This window comes from Planococcus citri, chromosome 1 (genome assembly GCF_950023065.1).
Source record: "Planococcus citri chromosome 1, ihPlaCitr1.1, whole genome shotgun sequence".
NCBI lineage: Eukaryota > Metazoa > Arthropoda > Insecta > Hemiptera > Pseudococcidae > Planococcus > Planococcus citri.
The window spans coordinates 51,847,466-51,874,835 of NC_088677.1; the positions used below are offsets into that span (position 1 = coordinate 51,847,466).

Genomic DNA, 27,370 nt, shown 5'->3' on the forward strand with positions numbered 1-27,370 from the left:
TGGAAATTTTGGATCAAGTTTGCCCCTTCAATTTCGAAGATAGGCAATTTGTCATAATAACATTTTCTGTTCGTCCACTCGAGTACTATGGGTTCTAGGCATCGTTTGAATAATTCAAACACTTCCATATTTTTGATGAACCTTTCAAAATTAGTGAATTTCTAGTTTTGCGGAGCACGTGGCTCCTTCAATTCACAAGATAGACTACTTTTGTACATAACAAATTTTGTTTGTCTCACCAAGTACTATCACCACACGCCAGCTTGCCGATCGAAGTTGGAACACCCTCTGTATAATCTAGCTTCTAACATGAAAAATTGTCATTTTTGTTTCAATCTTTGTACAAGTGTAGGCGTTTTTTTTTCCAGGTCCAAAAAAGGATTACGCCAATAATTCAATTTGCCTGTTTTATGTTGATCGTCGTAATGGCGATTATAATTATCAAACGCAGAAGACGAAAGCGGCACATCGAGAAGGTAATTAAAATATAATCTGTCAGTATACGTATTACATAGTAATATAATAATATTATTTTTACGCGTCGCTTCGCTTAGTTTCTCATGTCAGTATAATGTAATGTGCGTATACATGCGAGAGGTATGAATTGCCATACTCACCGGGGAATATAGTTTACGAGTTTATCGTAGTATATAGCTACCGGAATTTTCAATTACGTATACCGCCAGAAGTTCTAATTTTCATCCCTACGTTTTTGAAAAAAAAAAACTACGCCTCATTCAACAGATTAATGTGTTGGGTATACAGACTACGTTACAGTGTATATTCGCGTACTCTTACGGTAATAGCGTTCTTCCACCCCCGTCTCTGGCATCTATACCTACGTGTAGTGCGGTTTCTCTTAGCGTATGAATTATTCAACGAGACTGGATTTCGAGTTTTACAAATTTTACCAATATTTGAAACGATTTCTGAAAATTTTTCACGCCGTAAGGTGATGTGATGCGTTATATACTTACGTGTGTATGTGTATACGAGTAGATGTATATTATGAGAATTGAGAAGTAATGTTGGTAGGTACTTGGAATGATTTTTTTCCGTCGCTCGTACTCGTATATTCAATGGCATCGAGTTGAAGTTGTGTAAGAGTAAAGTTTTAGAACGATGTTGGTATCGAGAAGTTGCAAAACTCGGTGAAATTTTACGTACGAGTTAATGGAAGGCTCTTATTGTAAGTTTTCAATTTTTCGAATTGTTTTTCCTCTCTAGAAAATTGGGTAATTTAATATTTAAACGAATGTGCGATTGGTGAGCTGGCTGATGTGTTTTTTGTCTGTATCTTGGAATTGTGAATTAATGATGTCTATTTTCATCTAGGTATAACTAGGTATCTATTGCGAAGTTGGGTAAGCATCTTATACAAGCCTAAATGGTATTATCAATTTCCGGGTCGTAGTTACTGTGGCTGCATACTTATACAACTTATTAAACTTTTCTCAAAATCAAAATATGATTGGAATTTTGGTTTTGAAGTCACGAAATCCATTTTTAATGTCAAATTTCATTCTGTGGGGCATACTAATAGTACATACTTTATGCAAATGTTCCATTTCTTACTGTCTGAATAGTATGTGCAAAAGTAGTGTTTTTTATTAGGTACTTGAGAAGTGACTCCCTGAACAGTGTGAGCTAGTGTTTCATTTTTTATTGCCCAAAAAACATCTGCAGAAGCATTATTTTCATTTTTTTTTAAGTGCAAAAATCAAGAAAAATAGTGAAAAACTTCTGAAATTGTTTTGTTTTTTTGAAATTGGCACTACTGCGTTCCAAAATATTTCTTAAGTTTCGGAAATGGTACCTTTCGATGTTTTGGCCAAATTATTGTGAAATACATATTTGTTAAGAAAATTTTTTTGAAATAAGTGATTTGCAAATCTTCAATCGCTCAGTAGAACCCTAAAATATGTCGTCTTGGATTTTAATGACCTGAAGTTACTTTTTGGTTACCTTTTTTTCAACGCTTTGGTTACCTACCCCATACCTACTAAAGTTTTTTTTAAATTTATTTTCGAAAATTCAATTTTTCCAAACTTTGGCTCTACTTTTCAAAGAAAACAGAAATAAATTGTTAAAAAACATATCCATGAATTAAAACAATCCTTTGAGAGGAGACTTTATCCCCATATTTTTCGGAAAATGCTCTAAATGTCTCTTTGTGCCAGGAATTCTCTACTACTCCCAATCGCTTTTTCGAAAAAAATCGCGAAAAATATTTTTTTTGCCATTAAGTATGTACCTAATTGCTAAAAAGTCTTGCTTTTTGCGAAACATGTACAAAAAATCTCTCGCTGCTTAGTAAAATTTCTAAGAATAATCTGACTCCCCCTCCTATGTTTGAGTAGTTATTGGCTTTTTTTTCAAAAATTACCTAGATAGACGTATTTTTATGAAAAATTTACAAAATGGTTCAACTTTTTCAACAGAATTCGCGAAAAAATATAATTTTTTTTACCAATTATTGACAAACCGTCTTTCTTATTGCTAAAATTATCAAAGTCTTCATTTTTGACAGAAATTCTTGTTTTTTAGCAAAATATCTAAAAAAATTGGCTAGTCTCGTTTTCTGCTAAAAATTAAAATAAAAAAACTCCCTTGTTGTCTAAATTGCCAAAAAGTCTTTTTTTTGCCAAAAATTGCTAAAAATTTTGTTTTTTTTTCAAAAAACTCCAAATGGCCTCTCATTTGTAAAAACTTTGCTGATATGTTGCTTTTTGCCAGAAATTATTGAAACCCCTTTTTTTGTTGAAATTGTCAAGTCTCGTTTTTTACCAGTAACTGTGGAAATTCTCTCTTTGTGGCCCAAAATTGCCAACAAAAAAAAAGATTTTTTTCATCAAAAAGTTGCAAAATACGTAGTTAAACTTTTTTGGAAAAATTTCAAAAAATGTCGCCTTTTGGGGAATGGTTGACAAAAAGTCCTGCTGGTTTTTGCTACAATTTTACTACGAGTATTTTCTACCAAGTTCCACTTTTAGATTTTTTTTTAAATTTGAAACGAAAATTTTTGTGATTTTTTTCTGCATTGAAATGTTTTGTCCATGTTTTGTCGCTTTGTTGATTACTTTTTCATGTTTTTTGGTCATTGTTATGTATCTGTTGGAAAGAAATGAGTACGATTACGAACCCTGCGACAATGGTTTAGGTTGACGCAGAATCTCAAATTCCATCTTTTGAAACTGACCCATTTTTCATGCATTTTTCCGAAAACAGATTGGATGCAGTCTGGAGTAAAAAAAAACATTTTTTCGAAAATGCTACTACCTTGAAAACTTATGTTTCCCATTCAAATGCTATTAAAAGCTCAAAAGGTGCAACTCTCTATCTACCTATCGTGGTTCTTCAGATCGAAAATTGAAATTTTTCAAGCTTTCAAATGCCGAGTTAGGCAAATATTAATACTTGTACTTGTGATAAGTTGCCTAATACACTAATTGTAGGAGGGTCATTCGTTACGATACACCCAGTGTTAATGAGATGTAAATTGAACTTCCAAAGTGAATTCGCAACTTTTCATGATCAAAGCAAAATCAGAACAGTACAGAATGATATTGAAATCTACCTACCTACTATTTAAAAAACTGAATCAGCAAAATTGAAATACGTATTAATCTAATGTTCAGTATGGGGAAGAACGAGAAGTGAAAGAAAAAATCGAAAAAAGAGTAAAAATTATTACTTCTCGCTGATGCCTACTTTATAAGCTTACGTATTACGTAAGTACTAGGTCGGTACCTACCTTTCAAATTTCCGAATAAGAAGAGTGACCATAGAAAAGGCTAATAACCCTTTATTATTCTTCCTCCTTGACTGCCATCGTTGGTCGAATAATTTGCATTTTTTGAATTTAAAATTCAGTTTGTGCCATAAAACTGGGCAAATTTAGCAAAATATTTTGTCCATTTTAGAGTGATAACAAACCATTGACTCGAGCTATAGTCAAACAAGAAGTTTTCTTATCTTACACGTTTCATACACAAATAAGTTTTCAAGGCGAAATTCCCCAGCGCCGGCCGCCTCATCGTCATAAGAAGCACATACGACACTTTAGCAAGATTAAGTACTATCTTCGTTCATATCCAGCATTTTGATACTGTTTAGTGTTTGTCGCCTTGTGAAAATTTTCTGAGGTCTTTTCTTTTTAGTGTGCGTAGCACACTATTGGTTTCGCTTTGAGAAATGAAATTTCATTATACATGAATGTTCTCTTAAACTATCCAACCGTTTTTTGTACCTATTGGACACCATTTGAGAATCATTAAGGCGGAGGGAATAGATTATTTTTCATTCAATTCGGATGGGCAATTGCTGAGTAATTGTAATTTTAGTTCATTATTTTAATGCATTAAATCCTAAAAAAGGGAAAAAGGGACTTGCAAAACACCTGCCGCTCATTGTACCCTGCTATACCCCCAGTCTATTCCATCTCCGCTTTTCAAATCAGCTGTCTCATTGTACCCTGTTACACCCCTCATCTGTTAGCTGTATGTTCCAAGTGGGAGTGGTTTGGTGGGGCGTTTACCCAACAAATATATTCTTTTAATGCCCTAACCCACCATGTGAACTCGTAGTCGAATGGTTAGGACATGTAGGTAGGAATAGGAATTGTAGGGTCCCAGGTTCGAATCCCCATCAGGTAGGTAGGTATAGGTGACGGATTTTTCATTGGAAATATTGGATAGGTAAATGCTGTGAAGTGAGTACATGATGCTGGTGCAAAAAAAAACGAATTTTGAACCCTTTAGCCCCCTCATTTTGATTTATAAAAACAAAGTTATGAAATATGATGATATCATTTTGCTAAATGAATTTTCATTTCACTTATTCAAATACTTTTTACTATACCTATAGCGCCATAAGTACAGTAAAAATTACCTTGAGATGAGTAATTTTTACTTTTTATGATATAAAAATTACTTTAAAATGAGTAATTTTTACACAACTTGGTTAATGTAATTTTTATTATCATGCTTTAGTAAAAATTATTAAAACAAAATGATTTTTACTAATGTTATAGCAAAATTTATTAAAATGATGATTTTTACTATAAGATTACAGTAAAAATTATTATTGTAACTGAACAGTTGAAAATTGCTGATTTTCAAAACAAATTTTATCATACTTATATTATGTATTTTTGTATGGGATCTGGTTATTGTGCTAAATATGTAGTCGACATTTTTTGAAAATTACCCATATTTTTTTCGTGTTATTTAGAGGCAATGCGAATTCTTAACATATTTTATATGATTTAATAATTTTAGAATCAAAGGCAAATTCTGAAAATTGGTTTGAAATTTTATAAATTTGAAGACAATGGAAATTCTAAAAAAAATATGAAAATTTGTCATTTAGAGACACTGAGAATTCCAAAAATTGATTAAAAGTTCTATAAGTTGTAGATAATGTGAACTTGAAAATGATATGAATAATTGAAGAGCACTATTCCAAAGTGGGTTAAGTCATTTTTTCCTCCAAAAAATGCGTTTAAAGTTTTTGATACTGAAATTTGTTCTGTTTCCAAAGGTCGGTGCACCTTTCCTTTCTTTGGACATAGAACAATCACTTGTAGAAAAATTTACTTTGAAAAATCCATCCCACTTTGGAATAGAGCTCTTCAATTATTGTATGTAATATATATGAAGATAATGAGAATTCTGAAAAATTAGAGGCATGCACTACTTAGCTATGTAATAGCGGTTATAGCTGTAGAAAAGGCAGCTAGCTACGCACACTTTGCAGCTAAGCTTAGCTTAGCTGTCTAGTTTTAATCTAATTTTAACGCTGTTTAGAAGATTGATGCGTTACAATTACGCCGAATTTACGAGAGTATCGCACGAAATGGAGACACTAAAGCGGTCGGCTTTTCTTTTTCCAAAGCACCAAAAATACGTATACCAACGTGGAAAAAAATCTAGTTTGATTTTTAACAAATTTATTCGGTCTTACTCGGGTACATATATAATTGGATTTTTGTCGCGCTACGTTTCGAATTCCATCGTCTGTTATGGGTGCGTCTTTGTTTTGTAATTTTTTTTTCCGATATCGAAATACGTAGATTCACCACGACTATACGGGTTTATTGGAGAAAAAAAGAAAGAAGGTTTTTGTCGATAAAGAACATTTATGTGCTCGAAGTAAGCATGTAAGCATAGCAGTACACTCAGGCGTCCGACTCGATCAGCGTTATAACTCTTTAGACAATTTCAAATGGAAAGTTTTCTTCGACATACCTCTTATACTCGCAGGTTTTGTAAACGCGCGTATACTATAACGTGTATTTTGAAAATCACTATTCGGCCATGAATGGGGTTTTTGATAAAGCTCGCCAACGTCAGCATTCATATTTCATTCAATTTTTTTTATCGCCTTCGACATTTTTCTAAATTGCGTTTTACTGTTCACTATTGATTAGGAAATGCTTTTTCTTCCTGCGTATTTTTTTTTCATTGTGCTTTGGCAGAATGGCGGCATAGCACAATACTCGTACTCTTCCTATGGCTGCACGAAGCCCGAAGCTCGAAGCTCGAAGCCCGAAGCTTTCGTGTTGCTCGAGGATATCAGCGCCATTCGCAAATGAACAAATATAAACTTTTTTTTTGTTCGAGTCGAATACTACGCAATAATAAACGATACGTCAAAGGTTTATTACCTATAAATGGGAGATTAATAGAAGATACTTTTTTCCATATTGATTGTGATTTTCCTGCTCTTTTTCGTTTTGTTATATTTGGATGCTTTTATTATGAAATATTACTTTCGTGCAGCTGGCGTAGTGTTTTCAATTTGGAAAGCACAAAGACAGTCGTTGCGATGCTTAAAAATAGGTTTTTACTTTTGTATTCTGGACTAACTGAAAGATACTTACCTACGCTGCTTAGTGCTTGGTCGAACGAAGGCTAAATTGGAAACAAGAAATAAATTCACCCAATAAGAAAGGAAATCATTAGAATTGAAGAAATGATGTTTTATTCGATGAGTAAAATTTGGATATACTTACCTATTCAAATGGATTGATTGCTTACTGATTCGAAAATATTTCAACTTCTTGTTTCTTCCTGTCGATCGTCTCGTTCTTAAGAAGTGGATTATTTCGTCGCGGTGTTTGAACCCTCTTCAACCCTCTGTATAACTTTTCCAAAACGCTTACGCCATCTTTAGTGTTTCTCAACAAGGTTTAGTAAAATCGTTAACACCAAGAGCTTTTTTCTATTGAAATTCAGTCTTCCGAACTACATATCTCGCTTATTCTACTAACCAGAATCTCAACATATGTATGTATTTGAATTTGTGTTCGAGCTTAGCAATAATGACGAAATAATCTACATAGTAGAAAAACATTTGAATCATTTAAACAATTGACATTTTTTTCTTCAAAATTAGGTAGCGGATTTTTATTTTTATAGATGACGTAACTCCTTCAACTTCCCAAATCAGCAACCAGTCAAGATAAGGTTTTTCGTTTGTCTTTTCGAGTACTGTCTGAAATCTGGTTACCGTCGAATTATAGATACAAAAATACCTAATGGAAAAATACGTATGATATAATACGAGAAATTGGATGTTATACGTATGATCAGAAAAATTCTACGTAAAAATTCGAAATCAAAAACGAATTGAAAAAATGCTTGCTTTCTGATGAGGCAAAATTTTCACAAATAATTCCGAAAATTTCTCGATGTAAACTACTATTTTGTCCAATTTACACGGTTTAGTATTTCGAGCACCCTTCATTTTGTCAGAATTGAAAAAAAAAACTCCGCAAAGTCCTTGGAAGAGAAAAAAAAGGTAAAATGTGCTGTAAAAATAATATCTAGAAGTTTTCAGGCGGTTTGCGAATTTTAAAGGGAGCCACACGAACCAACATCACACTTCTCCACTCTCCGCCGTAGTAGACGAGAAACACAAGCCAAAGCCTACAGGCTTGTACTCGTAACTTCGAGCTTCTCTCATGCTGCGGTGGAGTTGTAGTACCAAGTTGTCTCGGGCTGTTTATGTAGCTTCTGCCTCGCTCCTTTCGGCATTACGAGTTTTAATCAGACACAAGGCATTTATTAATGAGCTTATTTTTTCAGCAAACATTGAGGAAGGGGAGGAAGACGAATATTTTTCAAATTTTACGTGATTTTTCTCAGTTGTAGCCTGTTACAGCAACTTTTTGTGTAGCGGCAAACCTTTTTATGTAGAGTTAAGCATTAACCCATCATCAACTGTTTGCTGAAGATAATCGTTTAGCACGTTTTTCTGAATAAAAACTACATGTCAAGAATTTGAGCTAACTAGCAAGGTTTTTGGACCGTTGGATCTTCCTTCAATCGTTCTGAAAATAAAGTTCAATTGACATGGAAACCTTTACAACAGCTCCCGAGGTTCGATTCCCAATTTCTGAGGATTTTTTTTTTGGAAATGGCTGACGACTTTCGAGCAGTTCTAAAATCTCTATTACCTCCAGCAAAAATTAACCTTTCTCCGGCAATCTCAATGTGGTTTTTTTTTGTTGCAAAAAATCACTTAGAAATTCGTTACATTTCAGAGTCTATCCTGGAGCGTCCAGCAAAAGTTTAATTTTCTCCTAAAGCTAGGATTTTACTCCAGAAAACGTTGTAGTAGTAATCAACTTCAGTTACTGAAAATTTAACTCAATCACATACTCACCATTGTCAATCGATTCTGAGGTGATGGGAGAAAAGTGCTTTTTGCATATATACCTAATGTTGAGAATTTCGAACCAAAAAAAATCGTCAATTTCTTCGACAAAGATACTCAAAAATTTCTGATGCTCTCTCCGTCCTTCGGATTGATTGAGTTTTTGACTGGAAAAAATGAAAAAGGATCGAGAAAGGAGCTCAAATGCCACGAAATAAAGTATTTTTTTCATTTTTTGGACGATTTCTTAACGCGTTGACTTTTTTGACTGTGAAACTGGAGGATGGGAGGTTGTACGCGTCGAAATATTCGTAATAAATACGAAAATTTGTCTACTTCAATAATGCCTAATTTTTTAATTGTAATGAATACCTGAGTTGAGGCATGAGAGACTTAGAATAAGCTGGAAAAGGAGGCGTGAAAACTCTCCAATTTTTTCCAAATTTTTTGAGAACCGTACTGAGTGGAACAATTCAAAATGGTCAACAAAATTTGTGAAAATGAATGATTGATTTTTCAAGTTTTTGGAACATTTCAAAACCTTCCTTCTCAGTTCTCCTTATTGACTCGATGAAAGTCTGCTCTAGGGTTCTCTCTAATAATTCAAAACATCTATTTTAATTTTTTAGCTAAAAAATTTTCAAATTAGACGAATTTTTGCTGTTTTAAAAATTTTTGGGACTCATAAATCGTCTCCAAATGAGCTCCGTAAACTCAAATTATTCTGTGGGATTCGTGTTTTTGTCTATTTTGGTTTTGGGATCGAAGAAGTTGAGTGCGATGCTAAAACATCCAGTTCTGATACTTACCTTTAATAGCGAATAAAATTGGATTACTAATTTTCAATTTTTTGGTCCAGAAGAAAATCTCAAAATGAAACTGCGTGAATATAGTTACATTTAGAACCACAGAATTCAAACTTTCAAAATATGAGTTAGGTACCTCAACACACCCCTCTCCCTTCCTCGATTCTAGATTCATAAACATCCAGCACAATTTTTAGGTTTAGATTTTATGGAACGATTTTAATTAGATTAATAATTTTTTTTACTCCGTATTCAATTATGATTTGAAGTGCTTCGGAAATGAGAGTCGTGGAAAGTCATTTCTCTGAGAGAGTGGGCGCCATGATGGAATATATCGCTACTCACAAAGGAACTACCTGAACCGGCAGAAACGAAAATGAACGAATCAAAGCTAGATCGAAAGGGGACTACCTCAGGACACCAAATCCAAAATTTCAAGTGCTGAAGTTGATTTCTCGATTTTTGGTGAATTTTTGAAAATTGAAAAATCCGAAAAATTATCAATTAATACCAAAAATACAAAATATTGATGAAAAATAGAATTTTCTCGGGAAGTAGTTCAGATGGCGTCCCTAACTCATTTACAATTATCGAAATTCGCAAAACCTCAATTCCAGTCATTCTGGAGCCTCCAGCGATTTTTTATCATTTCTCCAGAAACTTGAAATAGCTCTGGAAGGGCTAAAAATCAACTTCAGCACAAATCACTTCATTTGGGGTCTATGTGGGTTGCCTTTAACCAATTTTTGGGGTTGTCGCGAAAATCGGTGTCTGCCAGTTCAGATGTGTATTTTTGCCAATTGAAAAATGCCAAAATTTGAAAATGTTAAATATTCCATCTTTTGCCATGCTATCTATCCGAAATCGAGCTCCGACCTATTTTCGACGTTCCGAATACGCAAAACCCCCATTTCGACCATCCCGGAACCTCCAGCGATTTTTTATCATTTCTCCATAAACTTGAAATAGCTCTGTAAGGGCTAAAAATCAACTTCAGCACAAATCACTTTATTTGGGGCCTATGTGGGTGCCTTTAACCAATTTTTGGGGTTGTCGCGAAAATTGGCATCTGCCGGTTCAGATGTGTATTTTGCCCATTGACTTTGCACATGTGCAGTACCAAGGAGGCACATGCTTATGTACTTTCTTTCGAAAAAACAACATGTTGGAGATTGAATCAGGATAGGTAGCATCACAGTAGATGGAATATCAAACAATTAAACATTTTCAAATTTTGCAGTTTATTCATTGCACAAGTCAATGGACAAAATGCACATCTGAACTGGCAGATGCCGATTTTCGCGACAACCCCAAAAATTAGTTAAAGGCAACCCACATAGGCCCCAAATAAAGTGATTTGTGCTGAAGTTGATTTTTAGCCCTTCCAGAGCTATTTCAAGTTTATGGAGAAATGATAAAAAATCGCTGGAGGTTCCAGAATGGTCGAAAGGGGGGTTTTGCGTATTCGGAACGTCGAAAATAGGTCGGAGCTCGATTTCGGATAGATAGCATGGCAAAAGATGGAATATTTAACATTTTCAAATTTTGGCATTTTTTCCAATTGGCAAAAATACACATCTGAACTGGCAGACACCGATTTTCGCGACAACCCCGAAAATTGGTTAAAGGCAACCCACATAGACCCCAAATAAAGTGATTTGTGCTGAAGTTGATTTTTAGCCCTTCCAGAGCTATTTCAAGTTTCTGGAGAAATGATAAAAAATCGTTGGAGGCTCCAGAATGACTGGAATTGAGGTTTTGCGAATTTCGATAATTGTAAATGAGTTAGGGACGCCATCTGAACTACTTCCCGAGAAAATTTCAATTTTCATCAATATTTTATATTTTTGGTTTAATTAATAGATAATTTTTTGGATTTTTCAATTTTCAAAAATTCACCAAAAATCGAGAAATCAACTTCAGCACTTGAAATTTTGGATTTGGGGTCCTGAGGTAGTCTCCTTTCGATCTAGCTTTGATTCGTTTATTTTCGTTTCTGCCGGTTCAGGTAGTTCCCTTGTCAGTGCCTTTTAAAATAATTCAAGTTTGCATGGAGGAATGTAAACTGTTGTTAGATGCTCCGGATCATCTTGAAAATAATCGCAATGATTCTTGGATCAAATTCATAGGGAGTTGGGAGAGCTTCGATGGTTTTTTTCAGGAATAGACGATTCCAAATTTTTTCATTTCGGTATTTTCGGAGTTTAAAGAAATGGGCTAGACTTTTCAATCTGTCACATCGGATTTGCTATTGACACTTTCATAAAAGATGTAATTAGAGACGTCTTTTTTTTTTTGGAAAATTTTAAACATTGTCAGAAAATCTTCAAATTAATCAAAAATGACATCTTTTCAACGAGAATTTCACCCTACCCGATATCCGTTGAAAATTACATATTTATTTTCATGTTTCATCAGCTTATACTCTCGTTATCCTTTTTGTTTTCTTTCTAAATACACCACTTAACACAGCGTGTGTGTATACTGTATAGGTACCTAATTTTCTCTGCAAAGTATATAGAAAACCCAACAGGTTTATTTCGAATTAATTTCAATTACACGTTGAACGTCGACTATGCGTGAACCATGGAAACCAGCACTAATTGAAATTAAAATTACGAAAATTATTTTTCAAAATATACTCGTCGTTCGCCGTTTACCATACTCGGCTGGCTTGTATTCGCATGGCAGCGAAATGCTTTAGGAAAAAAAATGGCAAAAAGTTAATTCTCGGTCGTAAATTAGAGCCAGGCGAGATTTGTTTTTACGCGCGTTTAAATAACGATGCAAATTGTTTTCAAAATTGGTAAACTTACTGACACTAGTGGATAGAATAGAAGAGTGATGCGGTACGAGCGCATTTTTCCAGCCGGTATTTCAGATAATATATCGCAAATGGGGGAGGAGGGGGCACCAATTACCGAACTGGCGCGCAGTGAAGGGTTATTTTACGTATATGTGCGCGTACTCGACTCGTATTCGTTATTATACGATATACGATGGAATTTTTGACGAAAACAATGATGAAGAATCATAAATAGACGATAGTGATACGATAACAGATGTTGGTATTTTCTCGTTTGGTATAAAATTAGCGAATTATTTAACAGTTGGTTTCGCTTTTATCGTATGTTGTTGAAATCTCATATTACGTCGCTGGTCGTTTTCATCTTGATACGTATAAATATGCTCGAGTCAGTTTGGAAAAATTCCCGCTTAAAATGCTACCCTATGCGAAATTTTACATCGTCGTCGGTATTTAGAGGACGATAAAGCGAATTTAAATGGACGTGCGGTTCGCCGGCTCGTGCGATACCGATGACGACGATGTTGATGTTTAACTAAGAATTTGTTACATATTGCGTCGCTAGTTTGATTGATCTGTTGTTGTGGAATTTGCCAATTCGCTTTTATGAGAGATTATAACAAGGGCGATTCGAGTTTCTCTGAAGTGAAACACGTAGTAGTAAGAGAGTACGTTATCGGGAAAGCGAACAGATATGAAATTTCTAAGCTATAAACAAACGCGAAACGCGTATTAAATTTCGTTTCGCCGAATCAGCTTGCGGCTTCTTACTATGTGATGGCTGGCTGTGCTTTTGCTTTCGTTAGCTTGATTTTCACATAATCTTTGACGAACAAATTATCCTCTATAATTTATAGGTAGAAAGCTACGAACATAAAGCGCAAAGAAAGCAGCTCTTGTCTGCCATTCCAATCGAAGACGACTGATTTTGAAAAACAAAATACACGCATCTTTTAATTATCAAAGCGGGAACAATTACCTATTATACTCGTACAATGCGTCGTTTAAAATGTCGTGTCTTTGTGTTTGTAATTTTAGTTTATTTGCGAATCGATGTTTATGTAAATCTGTTTTGTGTTTTTTCCTGTATTTATGTAATTTTTTTTAAATGTATTCATTTACGTGGACGAGTTTAAAAAATTTTGAGGATATTTTAATCTTTCTTTTTTTTTTGAAAGAAAATTTATTTTAAAGATGCACATTGATGAAATGATGATACGAGTGTGGAAGTTTACAAAACCATCAGTATATGGTTGAAGTACTTACATTTATTATTTAATGTATGTTTATATCATAATACCTATGATAAACCAAATTAATTTTTTGTGTTTTTTTTTGCGTTTTAATGGTTTAATAAATGATCATTGTTGATTATTTTTCTGAATCTTTAATTCTACGTCAAAAAATACTAAAAATAGGTACCCTATAAAAACGTGTTTTACGAGTACGCTGGTGTGATAAATTTAAGTGTATCAATCAATACGCAGCTTTCAGTGTTGGTTTTTCAATGAAGTAGGCCTAGATGGTGCTAGTAACCCCCTTCCCTACTACCTAAATTTTACAAAAATGTGAATAAAAAAATCGAAGTATTGAACGAAGTTTTCAAAATTGAACACTTTCTAGTTTCAACGCCCCACTTGGTCCTTGCTTGGGTAAAATCAACGCATACACCAATTTTAGTACCAGCCCTAGCCCCCCCCCCCATCACCATCCATGAACAAAACGTGAACTAGTTTGGCTGAATTTAGACTTGATATAATCTTGGCCTCCGCGTCCAAAAGTGTTGATTTTTATTTTTTTTTAATTTCTGAATATTTTGGGGGGCCGGCTCCCTCCCACTTATTCTCACAAAATGAAAAGAATTGAAATTGTTGTGGTTTTAGATTCCAGTCATTTGGATTTGGTCCATCTTCGTGATAAAAAAATTATTCAGCAGTTTCTACTCCACCTGATGAAAATGACATTCTCTGAGTCATCATATTGATGAGTAGGACTATTCAATAGGGAGACGAAAAAGGGGGTTTCTCGAAAATTAGGTAAGATATTTGCAAAAGTTCTGACTCGGAGACGGAAATCCTTTTAAAAAAGGTACCAATTTTATTTTAGGTGTTGCATTTTTCAAACTTTTTCCAACTTGAGAGGCCTGTGTGCATAAAGAGCCCAGCATTGTCTGAGGGACCGATAGAGGGTTTTTCCTGAAAAGGGAGTTGTTTTGAAAAAAACTTCAAGTAGGTACAGATTTCAATTTTCCATTCTCTTTGATTTTTTTCAACTTTGTAAGGTTCCGTACACGGTACAAAGGAGTCCAATATCACTTGGGAGGACCGAGGGAAATTTCTTCTTGGAAATGAGGGTCATTTAAAAGAATATGAAGAAGAAATGGAAAATTTTGATTTTTTTTGCCGATTTTGATTTAAATGTTCTATTTTTCTTGATTTTTGAATAAATCGAATTTTAAAAAAGGAAAAAAACTTACGAGGGTGTCCTACAACAGAATAGCTTTCTTTTAGTAAATTTTTCATTAGCTATACCTGAAGGTAAGGCGGCGATCCAAAAATTGATTATCAACTTTTTATCTCTCAACTAGGAATAAGTATTCGTTTTGTGAGTAGATAAGTACACATTTCAAGCATTCTGCATATTGCTGAAAAAAAAAACTCTTTCATAGAAAAGTTCGACGACATGCTGACATTTTCGAATTTTTTATTCATTTTATAACAATCGAAGTATCAATAATAAAAATGAAAAGAGATGTATAAAATAAGTAGGTATTAAAAATAATCTTAATTCAATAATCCATTCGATCAATGGTGTAAGTTTCTACTAGGTATTCGAGGTTCATTTTTCTTTCAAACTAAAAACTTTTTCTAGTGAAATAAGCGTACAATTTAAGTATTACAAAAAAATCTTTGGAAGACACTGCCAATACTTTTTTAGGCTTATCAAAGGCTTTAGTTCGCAAAAATAAATATGTATTTAAAACTTAGTATAAAAGTAAGTATTAACTAAGGTAAAGACTTAATCATATTATACGGTCTAATTATGGATGAAATCATCAAACCAAAAGGAGAATATAAAGCAACTTGGGATTATTTTTGAATTAGAACTTCGTAATACATATAGGTAGGTAGGTAGGTAGGTAGGTATATCTCGTATTGTGGAGTATAAATTACATACGTATAGCATATATTTTTATTGTCTAAATTTAACACAATTTTCATTATTAGTTACGTTACGAAAGAATATAATAAGTTACAAAAAAATAAAACGAAATTTCAGTCAAACGACCGCAAACAATATTGGTGTTCAACTTAATGGTGAGTAATTACTTACTAGTTTAAAAATAATTAAGCTAAATAAAATTTAAAATGAACATAATGATTTTTTCGAGTAAAGTGAAATGGAAAAAATGGCTCCTTTCGTAAAAATAAGTAATCTAAAAACTCTACTGAACACAAATAGTGTTGATTCGATGGTACGAATTGAATTAGTTATTAATTATTTTTTACACCCTTCCTTACAAAAATTTGAAAACACATAAAATATGTAAGAGGTGCGCCACTTCCTCATGACATGATGTTGTGGAATTTGTTTTTCAATTCGCTTAGGCGCTTTCTCGTAACTAGCGTTCATCGTTTATAGATTTTTCAGCAACCTTTCCACTTAAATGAGATGCAGACAAAAGCGGTTATTGGGACAAAATATCAAAAAATTAAAAAATATACTCGTTGTGTCTGGCTACTTGAACTTTATGGGCAGTATGAGCTGTAATTAGGAGGAAATGTGTAATAGGTTTTTGGCAAAGTTGCTATCATTCAACTCTTAACCGAAAGACAATTATTTATATATTGGTAGGTAGGTACAGGTAATAGATAGCTAAATCCATTACGTAGGTACATATGTGGATGAAATTCTATGTAAAACCTAGTTTTTATTCTGTATAACTTCGCATTAGGTTATACGTAGGTATTCAGAAAATTCAAAATTATAATGGTAACTTTTAAAAGTTTTGATTATATTTCAAAGAAATCACTTTGGCTATTTGTGCAGGTAATCGGCTCAGTTCTTCATCGGAATATTCGTGCATATGCTCGACGACTGTATCAAGACATAATCTGTGGAAAAAAACATCTTAGAGGTAGATATGTACGAATAGGTAGTTTACCTGAGTAAAAAATTTGAAATTCTTAATCCAAAGGGAACGAGGAGCTATGAATTCTACAAAAAGAGTAAATTTTTTGGGACATTAGGTAGGTATCTTCTTACTGTGAGGCGGGACGAAGTTTTGTGAGTTTCAATACCAATCATCCAAGAGCCTTCAATTTTTCAAAAGATGCCAAAAACCCATTTTTTCCAAAATCATAACAACTGCCAAAAACGGCTCAGTGGGGGAAGGTGAGGAGAATCATTGTTTGATTTTTGTAATTTTCAAAAAAATTGCAGGTTCTTGGGCAATTGGAATGATTTTTTTATATGTAGGTGTAAATAAGTATTCTTCCCAGCAAGCAATTTTTCCACTGCATTGGAACTCATTAAACTTTATTTCGTTATTTTTGTACAATTTTGAAAGAAAAACTTTGTATTGTAGATAAAAGCGCTATCCTTCAAGAAAATTTTGATGTGTTTGAACCAAAAAAAAAAAAAAATCCAAAAGCTCACAAATAAAAATAACTGAAGTAAACATGAGAACATTTTTTAATCTGTCAGTTTTCCGCATACCTACCTATCGATGCAGGTAGGTACCGAACGAACCGGACGCTCTAGCAAAAATCTGATGACAGTATGTAATTTTAAAGAGAAGCTTTTTTTTGTGAGCTTTTGGAATTTTTTTTCGGTTCAAACACATTGAAATTTTCTTGAAGGATTGTAGAGCTTTCGCCCACAATAACTTTTTTTTTTCAAAATTGTAAGCGGTATTATTACAGCGAGGTTTTGGAAAGCGATGTAATGTTGTGATTTCGCTATCGTCTACATTAATTTTTACGCTACTATACCTATTTAATTTAATTTACATTGAAGTATCTCAGACTATATTTACCTTACTAAAGATTTAGGACCGAAATTGAAACAAAGTAAACTGTCTGCTTGTACCTGGAAAATTTACGTATACAAAAATGAATTGGTACACAGTTATAACTACTGCACAATCTGACTTTGAAAAATATTTGTAACGGTCAACCTACCTGAAGATTTTGTATTAAAATCGGCGAAGAGAAGGCATCATTTAGAGGAGACACGTGTATGATATGACCACCCACAACCATAACTTCTTGTTCGGATTTTATGTACTCTGCCTTATGCCAAAACCGTGGCCAGGCTTCGGTCATGTATAGTTCTGTCCATGTTACGGTATTGACTCCATCAAAGGCTAGCGTCCAGACATCATCTGGAATTATTCGCGAATATATGTGTACTTATATAATTTCGACTCACGTTCGTCACAAATGAGCCCTCCACTCCACTCTCTTGAAAAATTCTTAAATTAATTTTTTGGATTTATGGGAACTGGGCAGAATATTGAAAAAAGCAACATGCTCAAAAAATAGATACTGTTCAGACTTCAATTCAAAAATTGGTAATTAAAATTTGAAAATGCAGAGTCGAATGAGCTGCATTAAAAACTCGATTGTAAATTCACTGACATCCTTAAAATGATCAATTTTTTTCAATAGGTACTCACATCGAACGTTGTTCTGCTCGTCCAAGCCTCCGAAAAGCATAAACCTGGAGTTCCCAATATGTGTCAAAGAATGCCAAGATCTTCTGGCTGGTTTATTACCCTGAATATATTCCACACTGTTTAATCGTATTTCAGGCTGGTCTACATTTGGTGATTGTTTATTGTCGTAGTCGTAGTCTTCCATGTAATTTTCGTTTGAGTAGCAGTTTATCTTCACGGATATATTCCTGTAATTGCAAAGTATGCAATTTTAGTTCTTATCTTCATATTATTACCAGTAGTAATCTATCTACTCGTAAAAAATTTACAAATACCTACAATGGAATCTGTGACTTTTATAACCCTTATCTTCAAATGATTCGTCAAAACATGACTAACAATTTTCATTCTTCTTATTCGCCTCCCCCCCTCTCCCCATCTCCAACATCTATAATTAGGTACCCTTCACCAAGTACTTATATAGGTATGTATAATTTCACAAGAATTTGAACGGAATACTTACGATGATATCCATTTCATCGTCGCCATGTGTAATATATGCAATTCGTTATTCCTTGTCACGCATCTACCGCCGAATATGAACACATTACCATTATCGTCGATGCAAGCCGCATGTCCGGCGCGAGGCGATGGTCCATCACCTAGGGCTGCGGGATATTCCCAAGAATTAGTCGATGGATTGTAACAAAACAGCTGATTATTCCATCCTCGAGGTCTGGTTGAATCGTACGAACTATCATCTCGATAAAAATGAATACTCGTGGTTTCTGGAACTTTTTCTGGTAAATAACCAAAACCTCCAAAGAAGTATAAACTGTACGAAAAGAAAATTAATTTGAGAGTACTCATTCAATCATTCGAGTATTGATGCTTTTTATAGAAAAAATGATGATTCTCCTACTTATTGTTGTAAACCCATCCGGCAAGTTTATCACAAGGCACAGGAGATAGCCCCATTGGTTTGATCAAATCCCAAACCATTGTTTTTAAATTCAATCTGTAGAGTAGATTCATGCTGTGAGTGATTGAATGTACAAAACCTGAAAAAATTTTAAATATTTAATGATTAGTTGACTTATTAAGAAGGATCGTTTGGCTTTTTTTTTCAAATTTTGAAAATGTACCTAAATGTCTCAATGGTGGTTAAGTAGATTATATTTATTATTTAAATTACCTATCATAGAGAAAATTTCAAATCTCCGAACTTTACGGAGAGTAATTTTTATATTCATTTTTTAAACCCAATTATGACTTAAAAAATAAGAAAAATTTAATTAAAAAAAATAGTGAATAATTTTATAGCTGTCAATTTTTGTTTTCTGTATCTACAGTTAAAGGTTTGAAATTTTAAAGTGAGCTTATTCCTCTTTACCTACTTGATACGAAACTATAGAGCCCAAACTTGAAACAAAAATACAAATTCCAATCCAATTTTCCCCAAGGATAAGGCGAAGGAGAAAATCAATTCGCACGTGCTTTGCTTTCAATTGGTCCTGTTACAGATCAACTTTCGAATTTTAAATTGAACAAAAATTTCAATTATGCCACCAACGTGTTTCAAGGACCACTTTAGACTCAAGTACATAAGAAAAAATGTATTTTTGGATCCAATAGCAATCTCATTGAATTTTTACGAATTTCTGGCAACTTTCAAGTACCAAATTTTTCAATAAATATTTATAAAACTTTGCTCGATTATGCTGGTTTTGTTTACCAATTTATGGACCTCCAGCGAAAGTTGACTTTCCCCAGTAATTTAAAATTGCTCCAGCAGGCGTTTAATCATCTTTCAGCGGGCTCGAAAATTTGGTCTAATCGATTTGATGGGTCGACTTTAGGGCGTTCGAGATGTTTTGAGTGATTTGTTGCAAAAATTGGCAATTTTGGAATTTTTGGGAATTTGAAATTTCAGCTTTGTAAAAATTACTCTTTTCAACGCCGTCATCCGACAGATATGCCATGCCATTCACCTGTTATAATCGATTAGGAGTGTCGAACTTATAGCAGGATTAAATTTTCAGCTGCCAAAATTGACTACGACGCCTTCTGAGCGATACCTATTTAAGCTGAATTCGAGTTAAAAGGTTGTAAAGTTTTTCTATTAAGGATTTATTCGAGTAATTAAGTCATATTATCTCTACCATCATGTTTTGACTGTCTCTTTTGACACGAACAAGAGAAAGTGTATTTTTGTGGATGTATTACAACGTTTTTTGAAAAAGCCTCTCCTTTCTTTCTTCCAAAAAATATCTTTTCCCCCAGTAATAGTACATAGGTAGGTATCTTCAATTTTTCATTTGGGTGGCTGGAATTTTTTACGGAGTTATTGTATGGATGGTTGATTGCTTGATTGAAATCCTTTGTTTAAAGTTTTATGTTTTTAATTAAACAGCTGTTTACCCTAATTTAAAAACTCACCTCCAAAAACATACATGTGGGAATTGTATTCTAAAGCACATGATCCTGCTGCTGCTGCGGGTATGTCACCTGTTGTCGTGAGGACTTCCCTGGAAAATAAGAACGAAAATCTATAGACCCAAGCAATTTATTACTTTTTTTAAATGTCGATGAAAATGAGAACATTTATTTTAGCTAGATTGTCAATTTTTTAATTTTATTGATAAATTTTGACAAATCAGCCCATCAGGGCTGTTCCTCAGTTTTGTTGTTTACAGTTTATATTCCAAATAAATGCAATGCATGCTGGATACTTCTTGTTTTCATTTTACTTATCAATCTGATTAGAAGAATACTTGCGATAATAGTTTTGCCGGAGGAAATGTAAAAAAACGCTGCGTATTCTTAAAGATAGGTACTTCAATATAATAACCTACCAATATCCGTAAAACGAGTCTAATCGAATAACTTCGCTCGGCGAATAATATCTGAATTGATGAAGACGTCGACTTCTCCATGGAGTTTCCTATATCAAATGTAAACATTAAAACCATTACCATTCGATTTAATAGGATCCTAATTAAAGCGTGGCTCCATAACAACTCCTTGAACAGTCAATAATACGATAAAAGGTGCTTGAGTACCCGTTTCAGATTCCTCTGCTTTATTAATTAGGTACCTATACGATACTTATTGCTTTTGTTCGTGAGGGGATTTTTTTCATTCAACGTGTTGATATTATTAACAACAAGATAAGACACGTTCTACGAATAATTGTTTCAATTTTTATTTCATCATCGTATAGGTCTAGGTAGGTACTTTAGATATGTACCTATGCCACAAGCAGCTTGACATAGGCGAATGAGTAGGTACACGAGCCATAAAATTTCTCACATCGTTTCCTAGGTACTTATTTGTAATTTTTTGCAAATAAGAACAGATTAATTTTTCATTACCCATACCCACCTCCAAAAAAAAATCTCAATTTCCATGTGTTGTAAAAACACCTTTTTGTAGCATACCTACATTCGACATAAATAAGTAGGAGTAGGTACAGGTAGTGGGTGACTGGATATAAGTGGGTACTGGGTACTGAGTAGGTACTACAGGCTGCAGCTAGAACTATAAAAGCCATCATGACTCGACACGTATAGGTAAGGTACCTATAGATAATTAAGTATGCAATATGCATTACTTACACTGTATCCTCCCCAAACGTAGATACTATCCTCGTATAGCACAGATACGTGCCCAGTTCGCTCGTGTAGCTTACTTTTTATTTCGGTTGTAAGCTCTGCATCTACCATCCTTTGAAAAATTCACTAAAAACCGAAGTCGTATCACCATTTAGCACGCGAACAGTGTACCCTTTATTTTCGAAAACTGGAATAACATCGGTTTGGTTGAGCTACGTTTAGCCCAGTTTTTGGTACGTGAAAATCAATACAAGCGCGAGCGACTTCTACGATTTTGTTTGGGTCTTTGCGTAGAGTAGAGTAAAATTTCGTAGTACGTCGAAATTTTATAGTTTACGTTTGGCCTTTATAATAACGCCTACCTACTTTTTGCGATGTTTTTTCTACGCGCATTCCTTCAACGTGCTGTTTCGTTTACCTATTCGTTTTTACAGACGACGTTTTCTTCTCATCTGTTACCTGATTATTTTGACATCAGTACATATTTTTCAAAAAATAAAATCATCTGGAGTTTTCACATTTTTGGAATTTGAAATAAATACCTAATTTACCTAGATCAAATAAAATTGAGATACTTACCTATGTAGAAAAAGTGAAGTGGTAGGTAATCGTAAAATAACAATTTTTTTGGAAGAGGTTGATGATGGTTACTCAATACTCATAAATACATATCTAATGTTTCCATCGTACAAATATTTCTTCAGAAAAAATAAAATGAAATTATATTCTTGAAGCATCCTCAGAAAGAAATTATGTTGTGAACTGAGAGCAAGTATAAATACTTACCTACCTCCGCAAATATCGGAACAATTTTCGACGAAATTATTTTCATGACATCTTTTTGGAGTCTTTTCAATTTTTGCCTATTTTGAAGTTGGGTTTCGAAATTTCTAACAAAAATCGGTCGGTTTTAGGAGCGCGACGGACATTTATTTACCTACAATGGTAAAATTTGAAAATTCTTTACCCAAAAAATATTTTCACGTGTATTCTGACCTATACTCATCTTGAGTAAAAATTGATGATTTTTTTTTATTGTCAAATTTTAATTCATTATTTTATTTTTTAGTGCAATGAGGTTTTTTGAGGGGTTGTGAGAGGGGGCTTATAATCTTCATTCATATTGTGATTTTAAACAAACCAATTCGAAAAATTTTCAAACCAGATTTTTTCTTTGTTTCAAGCTTGAAAAGTTGAAATTTATTCGTGTTAGATCTACTTCATTAAGTAAGCTGGAGATGCCAATCGAAAAAAATGAAAGATCTGTTATAATTTTGAAATATTTTTGAATTAATATCTACTAATTTTTTCCTGATCGGTCACGAGAAAAAAATATCGTACTTACCGTAGGATTTTCTCGAAGTGATGTGTCTAAGTAGGTACCAGGTACCTGCTACCTAGTCTTGTTTTGTTAGAATTATTCACGTGATCCAAAGTATGATTATATTTTACCGAAAATCATCAATTAGTATTAATTTTCTCCAATACTTACCTACATGAATTTCTCTTTCGCAGAATTTACTTATAAATTGAAGAATTATAAAATGAATATTGATTATGTAAAGAAAAAAAAAATTGTAGTTTCACAAATCTATTTCAGTACTACATACATTTCAGAAAAGTCAAAATCATTTCTATCTCAAAATTTTGAAAAAGGTTCAACGTCTTCCACCTCCGCCACCTTTTCCGCCGCCGCCGCCACCACCACCACTTCGACCGCCTCCACCGCCGCCGCTTTTTCCTCCGCCGCCGCCGCCGCCGCCGCCGCTTCGACCCCCTCCGTATTGAGCATTATTGGGGTTCATTTGATTAGAATGATTGTTCATTGCGGAGCGACCCGTATCGCCGCCATAGGACGCATTGTGGCCGGGGCCTGATGGTGCATGATTGGGATTGCACTGATTCGTTCGATTTCCTTGGCCGTACGAATCCATTATTCTGCTGACAAAAATAAAAAAAAAAGAAAATTCATTAATCGAAAAATACAAATAAAATGGTAAGTTTTAATAACATGACTCATGAGAAACCTGTTTCAAATTTGCCAATCAAAGCAGAGGAGGTAATAAATAATCTATTTCGCTTATCGATTGAAAATTAATACTGCATTGTTTAGATTGCATACAATGATATATTGTAAAAGAAAGAATTTATGTATGTAGGTATGTTGAAAGATTATTTTGAAATTGGCAAACACTAGAACAATCAAACGAACCTTTCCAAAAATTATGACTGATAACTCGCATGTTCAAAAATTATAATTACTGTTGGAGAATCAAAATTTTCAAATTTTCAAAAAAAATTTTAGTTGACCAGTGCGTTATGTAGGTATTTTTTTTAAAAAAGGTGAAAATTATTCGAAGAACCATCTGTATTTGATGGAAATGCCAGTCAAAACATATAATCTCAAATTCACTCTCGAAATAGCATGATAATAGTAGGTAAGGTACATTATTTTTACTGTTGTTTGGTGATGGTGAACCATTTGTTTATATTTTCGGATTTCGAAGCTATGTTTGCCGGACATGAAAAGATCAAATGAATACCGACTTTAAAAACCACCAGAACATTCAAAGTATGATTACCTGTGTTTATCAAGTAATGTTGGCTAAAAATCAATTTTGATTTTATATTTAAATAAATTGACAGAATCAATGAGAAATAGAACCACTCGCAGTTTGGGTTTTATGTAATCAAGTAGGTACTCACCTCAACGAATTAGTACGAAGCTGCTGAAGTATTTATGAAGAATAATAATTAAACGAAGACCGTACAATGAACACCGAGTAAGTATTAACTGACAATAAACAATATAGGTAGCAAAAAGCACCAATACAAGACTACAATCAACTTACAAGTTTGAATTTTGCAGTTCAGTTTACTAATTTTATAGTTTCTTGAGGAGGTTGTGGTCAACGGCCATTTTAATCTCTATTTGAGTGGTGGGTACAAGTCGGTTGATGATTGGTCGATTATGCTAGGCGCCTTATCAATAATCGCGCAATCTTTTCTTTGTAAATGATACCTACCTACACAATTTTGTACCCGTTTAGAAAATGCATTGAGGACAAATTTTCGACTTCATGATATTAAAATTAATATCTTAAGATAAGAAAAAGTCGACGCATACATTTCAATGCGATTTTTTTATTCTATAGGTATAGAATAGACTATATGTACAAGGTGAATATGTATTCTGCTAAATCTTGAATTGATGATCTTGCTCTCAAGATGTTAGGCATGGAATGTCTCATTCTCACGGGAGTGGAGTGATACCTATGATGTTACCTGGTGATCGCCAGGAGCCCCCGAAGCCCCATGTTTAAACCAAAAATACCTATTCTATTTTCACTTTCACGAATTATTTTTGACAGCTTTATACATATATAATTTAAATTTTCAAACCATAAAAAAGGCACTTTTCGCCTGAAAAAACATTACATTTAATTTTTACAATTTAAATTTTTTTAAATCCATCATTCAAATTCTACAATTTTGGAGCAAAAAACACAAATTTTAAAAAAACATTGTTTTTTTACTCTTGAAACATAAATTTTTTAAAGCTTTTGCTTTTGCTTCGTTCAGTTCTATTCCTCTCTCTTTCTGGAACTAAAAAAATCCCTGTTCAAAACTTCCATAAATTCAACAGGGAAAATAATAATTTTTTTGTAAGGCTTTTAACAAAAATCAATTGCTGGATTTACATTCAAGTATCCGAACCTGAAAAAAGTAGGAGACATATTTTGAAGGGGGTGAAATTGGGGCCTCCACCGATCCAGTCCGCGCCTGCAGGCTGCATTCTCTGAATCCATGAGCACAGTACACCACCACCGCAAATATACTCTTTAGGTACCCACTTTATTGTATTCATCGGAATTATTCGTAAATGAGAAAAAATACGTATAGGTATAGGTAACCTAAATTTTAGCAGTTAATAAGTACCTATTACATATATTGTTTTTTGATTTCTAATGAATTTTCAAAAGTTGAAAACTACATAGGTACCTACTATTTTTTTATTCTATGTAAATGATATAGGTAGTACGTATTTTTGTTTGTGCACGTCTGAATGAGATAACGATTTATTATGCTTTGAAATCTTGAATTGCGTACATATTTCGGCATAAGGAGCAGTTCGAAAAAAATTGAAAAAAATTCCACTAATGCAACACGAAAATTCAGTTTTGGAGCTCCTGAAGAGGGCGAGGATGCATAGGTAGAGGGCCAAAAACGTTACTTTTTCGGTGGTTTTACATCTCTTATGAATTAATATGCCCAAAATCGTAGGTATACTTTATCATTTTTCGTAAGGTTTTCAAATCAAAACCTCCAGAAAAAATTACAAAAACGATTTTTTTCCTAAAAGAATACACTCAGTGATCAATTGATCAGTCACCTATCAGAGAGGAAGTGGTTTTTCAGAAAACCTTTTTTTTTTAATTTCATGGTAAATTTCAAAATTCAAAACTCCCTGTAAAAAAAAAATTGATGATTCCGGTTAGTGACCCAGAATTTTCGCACAGTATTTGACTTCCTTCTTCAATTTTTCGAAAAAAGTAAATGACAATCCATCTCGGTATGATTAGCTGAAATGATCAACCAAATCAAATTTTTTTGTTTTGGTTGCTCGTTACGTAGGTTCACACTTATACCTACCCACCTTTCGCCATTTTAATTTCTACATAGCCTACATATACGTCCGCTAATGATAAGACGATTTTCGAAATCTTCGTTTATCATTGCTTTATCAACAAATATTGCTTCCTTCGAAAATCGAAAATAACAGAACGATTTTTTCAAATGGCTGATTGCAAGTATGTTTTATCTGTCGACATTTTTCGCTGCGACGACGTTATCTGACGGAAATGCCAAAATTATCGTAGTCTACTTCTACCGACTTCCACTTAAATTCGTAGGAACTGCAATTCCGCAGATTCGAGGTCGCGATTCATATCTTTTACAAATATACTGGGGGCATGATGTTATAATTTTATCAATCTGATGAGTGATGAATTTCAATAGTTTGTCGCGGTGAAAGGAAAGCTGTTACAATGATTATTTTCCAATCAATAACCAAAGCAGAAAAAATAACGTGCTTCTGATTTTTCAACTGAAAAAAAATTCTAAAAATGAATGTGTATTTGACTAGCCTTTTTCTTCACTAATGATGATTGGTGAACTCGTGAACAATACGAGTAGATATCAGATGAATTTTTTGTTATGAAATGCCTCCAGTTAGGAATTTCAATTTGGCGCATTTTCTAATTTTTTCCCCAAAATTTCCCTTAGGCCTTATCTAATTTTTGCTTACTTTGATTCATTTTTGAAGAAGTATCCTGTAGTGATGCCGATGAGGAAGGGGAGAGGAATTACTTGCCCTGAGTCTGAGTTTTGCAAAAAAAAAAAAGAAAGAATTACTGACTTGTGATTTTAAAAAAGAATATTGCATTCCTACCTACTCAAAAATTCATAAAAATGAAACAGTTGACTTTTTTATAATTGTAATTGTGAGGAAACGGAGGAGGGAAGAGGAGGGCTAATTTAATGAAATCAATACCAACTAACCTACCACTAGAGCAGGAAAATAACGTAAAAAAGCGAGGGCGAAAAGGAAAAAATTAGCACATACATTTTTTCTTCGGGAATGTGTTCAGATGAACCCCCTGGACTACCAAAAAAAAACCGAACCTTCTACCCCTGGAGCTAATTTTTTTAGGGGGCTAAAATCCGGTTCCGATTCACGTTTTTTGCGATTTACTCCGAAAATATTAGGTTTACGAGAGGGGGTTCATCTGAACACGTATTCCCGAAGAAAAAATTTATGTGC

At 33.7% G+C, this 27,370-nt stretch overlaps 3 protein-coding genes across 4 annotated transcripts in view; 1 reads left to right on the forward strand and 2 right to left on the reverse strand.

The window, feature by feature from the left end:
• Positions 1-13,647, forward strand: part of LOC135832603 (uncharacterized) — a 142,757-nt gene extending 129,110 nt beyond the window's left edge. The window contains exons 3-4 of the mRNA XM_065345961.1: positions 369-476; positions 13,131-13,647. Coding sequence (XP_065202033.1) covers positions 369-476; positions 13,131-13,199 — 177 coding nt within the window. The 3' untranslated portion in view covers positions 13,200-13,647. The remainder of the gene's footprint in view (positions 1-368; positions 477-13,130) is intronic.
• A 1,312-nt stretch (positions 13,648-14,959) lies between these two features.
• Positions 14,960-21,825, reverse strand: LOC135832606 (kelch domain-containing protein 2-like). Its single transcript, XM_065345966.1, has 9 exons — positions 21,550-21,825; positions 20,788-20,876; positions 20,372-20,460; positions 18,855-18,993; positions 18,456-18,767; positions 17,954-18,180; positions 17,457-17,659; positions 17,312-17,364; positions 14,960-16,388 (listed from the first exon to the last, which is right to left on the reverse strand). The coding sequence occupies exons 1-9, from the start codon at positions 21,655-21,657 to the stop codon at positions 16,274-16,276; spliced, it is 1,335 nt and encodes a 444-aa protein (XP_065202038.1). The 5' UTR covers positions 21,658-21,825; the 3' UTR covers positions 14,960-16,273.
• Positions 21,826-23,121: 1,296 nt separating this feature from the next.
• Positions 23,122-24,425, reverse strand: LOC135842285 (RNA-binding protein cabeza-like). 2 transcript variants are annotated; one of them, XM_065359667.1, is made up of 2 exons: positions 24,253-24,425; positions 23,122-23,487 (listed from the first exon to the last, which is right to left on the reverse strand). In XM_065359667.1, the coding sequence occupies exon 2, from the start codon at positions 23,478-23,480 to the stop codon at positions 23,205-23,207; it is 276 nt and encodes a 91-aa protein (XP_065215739.1). In that variant the 5' UTR covers positions 23,481-23,487; positions 24,253-24,425; the 3' UTR covers positions 23,122-23,204. The 2 variants fall into 2 exon arrangements, with proteins under 2 accessions (XP_065215739.1, XP_065215748.1); XM_065359676.1 differs by having other exon boundaries at positions 23,122-23,484; positions 24,253-24,424.
• Between the last annotated feature and the right edge of the window lie 2,945 nt (positions 24,426-27,370).

Excerpts from the sequence above, each read along its gene's own strand:
- LOC135842285 (XM_065359667.1), bottom strand. The coding sequence starts at position 23,480 with ATGGATTCGTACGGCCAAGGAAATCGAACGAATCAGTGCAATCCCAAT.
- LOC135832606 (XM_065345966.1), bottom strand. The coding sequence starts at position 21,657 with ATGGTAGATGCAGAGCTTACAACCGAAATAAAAAGTAAGCTACACGAG. Across the intron at positions 18,994-20,371 it reads CCACATGTATGTTTTTGGAG|GTTTTGTACATTCAATCACT; the intron begins GTGAGTTTTTAA and ends AAATTTTTTCAG. Across the intron at positions 16,389-17,311 it reads GGTCCTAAATCTTTAGTAAG|ATTATGTCTTGATACAGTCG; the intron begins GTAAATATAGTC and ends TTTTTTCCACAG.